The sequence below is a fragment of the Ranitomeya imitator genome, chromosome 5 (assembly GCF_032444005.1).
Source record: "Ranitomeya imitator isolate aRanImi1 chromosome 5, aRanImi1.pri, whole genome shotgun sequence".
Lineage (NCBI taxonomy): Eukaryota > Metazoa > Chordata > Amphibia > Anura > Dendrobatidae > Ranitomeya > Ranitomeya imitator.
In genome coordinates this window covers 274,557,693-274,563,692 of record NC_091286.1, presented here as the reverse complement: position 1 = coordinate 274,563,692, position 6,000 = coordinate 274,557,693, and the positions used below count along the sequence as shown (strand labels likewise).

At 39.9% G+C, this 6,000-nt stretch overlaps 1 protein-coding gene across 3 annotated transcripts in view; it reads right to left on the bottom strand.

The window, feature by feature from the left end:
* Positions 1 to 302: 302 nt before the first annotated feature.
* The window catches only part of DSE (dermatan sulfate epimerase), a 49,618-nt gene continuing 43,920 nt past the window's right edge, over positions 303 to 6,000 (bottom strand). For all 3 annotated transcript variants that reach the window (XM_069726171.1, XM_069726172.1, XM_069726173.1), the window contains exons 5-6: positions 3,885 to 4,092; positions 303 to 2,288 (exon numbers count right to left, since the gene is read on the bottom strand). In XM_069726171.1, coding sequence (XP_069582272.1) covers positions 536 to 2,288; positions 3,885 to 4,092 — 1,961 coding nt within the window. In that variant the 3' untranslated portion in view covers positions 303 to 535. The remainder of the gene's footprint in view (positions 2,289 to 3,884; positions 4,093 to 6,000) is intronic.

Below are 6,000 nucleotides of genomic sequence, written 5' to 3'. Positions count from 1 at the left end.
TAGACAACACACCACCAGTTTCGTGTCGTATCAATTTAATTGTCTCCCCTCCTTTGTATCTTTTGTACCTGGACTCGTTTATGCATCATTTGGATGCAAAACATTAGTTGTCCCATAGGAATCCCAATTCCCGGCTGCATGTTGTAATCAAGTGTTCAAAGAATAAAGTTGACAAAGAAATTTACGTGTACCAGAGTGCCACCTTCTTTCCCATCGCAGTCTAATTCCAGAACATGCTATATAGAACACAACGACTGTTCATACAGAATTTGTATCATACACGTAATAGAACTTGCCACACATTTAGCATCTGACAAACAAATTTATTTTCCTTTCTGCATGATTGATTTCCAGTCAGTCAGCAAGTAAACATTCAGGTTAGTTCCTTTATATTTTGTGCAGCATTTCCCTTTATGAAACATGAACAAATACACATTTTCTGGTTTGGAAGAGTTAAGAATATTACAATTTTACAAATAATTGCAAAATATTTTCACTATGCAGCTGATGTCCCTTCTTTGCATAGATTCCTGTACTAGCATTGTGTTTGATAACATGAGGAATATAGCCACAATAAGATACAGCAATCAATAGACAGTATGGCATAAAGACACCTCTTTCTATGGGCACTCTTAGTCCTCAAAACTCGTGTCAGTTGTAACAATAAAAGAACTATAAAGATGGCAATGTTTATAATCAAAAAGAGTTTTGTATAGGAAGCAGATATTGACGAAGACTTGTTGTAATGTGTCGTCAACATGTGTTGGGAGCCATATGTTCTAATAGGGCTAGATTTCTGCCTTACTGATGGCTCATCTACAAAATCTAGAAGGTCTTTCATTTCTTCATCCTCATTTACTGGACTTTCACTTTGAGCCTGAGCCATTTCTTTTTGTCTCGTCTGCTTTTCATTTACTTCTATTTGTGCAAAAATGTCAGGAACGGCATTAATAAACTTGAAATTTTTTGGTCCCTTTTTGGTTCGCTTCACCTTCCCAGTTTGCTTTTGCTGTTGAGAAATTGAAAACAACTTTTCAACGGCCTCCTCTGTGTTCCTTTTATCGGAAAATCTAAGAATCCGCTCCGCGGTCTGCCTAAAGCTGGCGCTGTTCTTTACGTGAGACAAGATCTGTTTCTCTAGTTGTTGAAAGACCGGCTTGAAATGCTGGAGTTTCTGCTCCAGAATGGTCACATAATCCTTTACCTCATTTGATGAAGAGCTTTTGATTGCTGAACTTTTATCAAACACAATTCTTTGTCGGTCTGCAACCACTTTAGCGTAGATCGACTGATTTGGCATTTCACCTGTGAAAAGGTAGACCGCATAAGCATGGTCACTAGTTGCTAGAAACACATCAACCTGCTGATAGTCTCCATGGACACTGAAGCTCTCAACATCAACAGATGGTCCAATGAAAAGGTATATTGATCTTGTGATTGGCTTCCTGAGATGGGTTGTAATATTCACAAAATTAGTTCCATTATAAGGGTAACCATGTGGGTAATTTACAGATTTAATGACTGGTTTCTCACTCAAGCCCGTGTCATCCATCCAATACATTTTATATTGTTCACCTCTGTTCCTAATTATTGCTCCATGAACACCATCAATAGAGGTTTCTTCAAAGGGAAAGTCTACATTGTGGAAAAAAGTTGTTGTGGCCTTCAAAGTACTACTATGGTCTAAGTGAATATGGTCAACAAGTAGCAGCAGTTGTGGATGGAGTAACACAAGATTTCTTTGAACACTTTTCAGTTTTAGTTTAGGGCTATAGGCTGAATTGCCTTCACCCCTAATGAAAACAATGCCACCTTTCTCCATAGTTGCAGTCACCCTTCCATGAGAGTCGGCGGCTTCTTCAAGCTTATATTTAAGCCATTTTGAAGTACACTCTTCAGTCACCTGACCTTCCCATGGAGAAAAGCAGCAATCCGACACAGAAGGGGAAAACATTAAGACATTATTTAAATAAGTATATTTTGGTCCATATAAAGCTTCTGTTATAAAAGGAAATCCATTTGGTGCAAATGTGAAGGAGTTTTGGTCTGGATGCTCATGGCCAGCATTAAAGTTTCTCCATCCTTTAATCCAGTTGCTGTATTTGTTTTTGTGAACAATATCAAATATTGCACGACCACCAAGCTTTCCAGATTTGAAGGAGAGAAAAGACCTGTTGATTTCAGCAGGTAGAGAACTCCCATAGGTCACCACACCCCAGTCTTCAAAAAAATGTAATTTAGGAATGCCATAGTCTGGTGGAGGTGTAGATGGTAATGTTGCATCATACCTGTAAAACAAAATATATTCTTTAGTACATATAATCTACTGCAGTGAAGACACCGATAATCTACCAGAATTGTTAAAGTCGGAGAGGTTTTTTTTTTTTTTTTTTTTTTTACATAGTGTGGCCCTGGGCAAAATTTAAAAAGAGGAGCCCCAAATGCTAAGATATAGCAAAGGTTGATAGTTGCTTGCTTAGGTCGGCGTCACACTGGTGTATTGCATCCGATGCGAGATCATCGGATGCGATATGCTAATAACCCTCGGCTCCTGCTCGAAGCAGAGCAGGAGCCGAGTGTCATGCGTCTGTGCTCAGATTCTCTCGCACAGGGAGGATCGGAGCACAGCTGCGGAGGAGGCAGAGAAATGAATTTCTCCATTTCCTCCATTGCTGGGGTCCGCTTGTACCGCACATCACTCGGATCACTTATATGGGTGCGAGTGAGCCCAGAGTTTCTCGGTCCAAGACAATCGCAGCATGCTGCGATTGTCTCGGACCGAGGAAAACGGCCGACAAAAAGTCGGCTGCTGGGAGCGGCCCCATATGTTAACATTGGTCCGAGTGCAATGCGATTTTTTATCGCATTGCACTCGGCCGTTTTAAACGCCAGTGTGACGCCGGCCTTACTCAGGAACTCATGAACAATGATTGGGATGCATATTATATAATCTCCCTACAACAGTCATGGTTCATGAATACACACCTCCTCTTCTTCAGTTCCTTCAGACTCCCGCAATGTAAAGTACGGTACATTAGTTATAGACGTAGATTACCAGAGATCCTTCTAGGTTTTGAAAGCTCGAAAATTGCACAGATAATGCCAGTACTGTATTACCAGCGCAGTTTCTTGCTTTTGAAAGTAGTTGAGCAAACAGAATAACAGCAACTATGTATGGTCTTGCAGAGTGCCCTTTTTTCTAATAATTTGCCATATTGAGCTCCAATTGGCTGATACGTCCTGATGTCAGACAAATTAGAGCTCAATAAGACAAGAGATGATATATATATATATATATATCAACAAAAAAAGAAATATGAAAAGGGACGGCACTAGAAGAGTATATGAGGGTATATCTTCATAAGGACTTTGACTCCATCTCAAACCGACCAAATATGCAGGTGTCACGAATAAGCTGGGCATATGGTGCTCTGCACTAAAAGCATATAGCCAATAGAGTCCAACAGAGCAGAAGAAAAGTGCGGCACTCACCATTTATGCTGTGGAATTCGTGTTCTTTATTTGGAACCGTTGAAGCACACACTGTGCGAAACGGCCATTGTCCTTTCTCCACTGCCGCACCCTCCTAGTTGACCTGATGTCCTAACGGATGTATTTTATGCTACTATTGCAATTTTCCAAATAAAGAACACGAATTCCACAGCATAAAGGAGTGCCGCACTTTTCTTCTGCTCTGTTGGAATATATAATATATATAATATATATATATATATATATATATATAATTTTTTTTTTATTCGGCTGACAGAAAATGAAATTTGAAAGCATAGCAGTGCTTCAGAGAAATAAAAACGGATATACAAGTTCACAATCCATCAATAAGAAGTGATTTATTAAATTCAGAGAGGAGACTGCTTGCTTACCAAAGAAACTCTGTGTGCAGAGTACACCAGCGCTGACCTTTGGCTGGGGTCCCAGGTCCTTCCTGGACTCTGTTAAGTTGAATCTGTTCTGCCAGCCAATTGCCGCTCCCATTCCTCATTACAAATTTATCCAGAAACACCAACTGGCTCTCAGGGCCGTAGAACCAATTATAGTTTGAATCTGCTATTGCAACAGATCTCTGAAAACCTAGGATAAAAAGGATGATAAATCGCAAACAATAATTTTATTTACGAAAGGTTTTATGCACATAACTTAAAAAGTATAACTGCGCCTTGTCTAGTTTTGATTAAAAGTTGGGGGGGGGGGGGGGCGCGAGTTCAGGGACTAAGTATTCCATTTAGATAGCGGGATTGGATGTTTCTATTTAGTGCACCGTGACATATCTATACACAACTGGAGCTGGAGTTGCAGGGGGAATACCTCTGTGGCAGATGTGAGCATAATGGTCACCTGGAAGCTCATATTAGCGATCTGGAGGAGTAAAATACAATGCAGAGCTCAATTAAAAAGCTTGGGAAGAGCATGCTGCTCACTGAACAAGCAACTAGTGGGGAGGACATGTAGGCTGGATAAGTGGGCCAGGATAAACAGCCAAGTAGCTGGGTGAAAGAAGAAAGCGTAAAAAGCTTAGTTTTATACAGTTAAACTGTAGATTTTTTTACCACTGTATCCACTGGGAATTTTTTTTTTATTTTTTTTACTATTATGTCAAAGCACAACACTTCTACACAGCAAATATGGTAGCCCCAGGACATAGGAGACAGCAGCTGCCGCTTCAGATGTAAACTATACATGCTCACTTGAATGCCCACTTTGCAGGAGTAGGTGGAGCCCAGTGCCATTTTATAGTAGCGCTTCGCTATTATTTCCTTCTGTCACCACCACTTACAGTGATCACAGCAGAACAGTCAAATCTTTGATTACTACAGTGCTCCGATCATAGCAATTACTACAGAGCCAACCAGTGGTGAGAACAGGTCACGATTAGTGATGATCGAGTATACTCGTTGCTCTGGTTTTCTCGAGCACGCTCGGTTGGTCTCCAAATATTTGTTAGTGTTTGGAGATTTAGTTTTTGTTGACTCAGCTGCATGATTTATGGCTGCTAGACAGCTTGAGTACATGTGTTGCTGGTTGCTAGGGATTACCCACATCTATAGAAATCATTACTATCAGATAGTGATACAAAAAGATGAATGGGTGTGCCTTAACATTTATTGATCATACTTCTAGGAATACATTTTGCAGTAACAAGTATAGACGACAAATTAAACCCGGCTTGGCTTACTCCTACAGGTTCTCTTTAAAAAGTCTTCGCACCCGAACTCCAAATCAAAACTTCTGGCATGTCGTCATACAGAAATGTCATTTATTGTAGCTTTTTTTTGTTTTTGTTTTTTGTTTTTTTTTTAGGGGGGGGGGGGGGGAAGAGGGGGTTTAAGAAGTTACGGTACTCTAAAGTACAAGATTCAAAACAGTCGAATCATATTTGGATGCCAGCATCATAAACTGACTGTCTTAAGCAAGGCCTAAAGTATATTGCATCCATTCTATAAAAATGCTTTAGGATGACAATCTCACAACTCAGTAAAGGGAGGCAAAAAAGCAAATGCAGAAAATGAGCACTGTCAGATAGAAATACGGACAGTGAGGAAGGAATTAACGTTCCATCTCTTTTGTGCAAAGTATGGCTTCTCTGAACTAACCTCAAACTGTGAAAGCTTGCAATTACAATATTGTTTAAGGTTTTTGTGGTTGAACTTGCGCTTGCAGCTTTGCACACAAGTCAATGAACAGCCACCACTGCAAAATGTTTCTACTGGACAGAGAAATGGAATTTCTGAAGCCAATGCTAGACAGGACCTAGGCACTTTCCTCTAAATCCTGAGCAAACAACTTTAAAAAGTCAAGGCTTTCCTTAGTCATCAGCTACTTGTAGAACATAAACCTACTCCCGTGAATGCAGTCAAAGATCAATTCACACAACTTCAATCTAATGTTTATCAGGAGAACCTAATGCACAATTAGTTGAAGTCAACATAGTAAAAACATGGGTTTATCAGGTTTCTGTGTTATATTTAAGTCAAATTAATC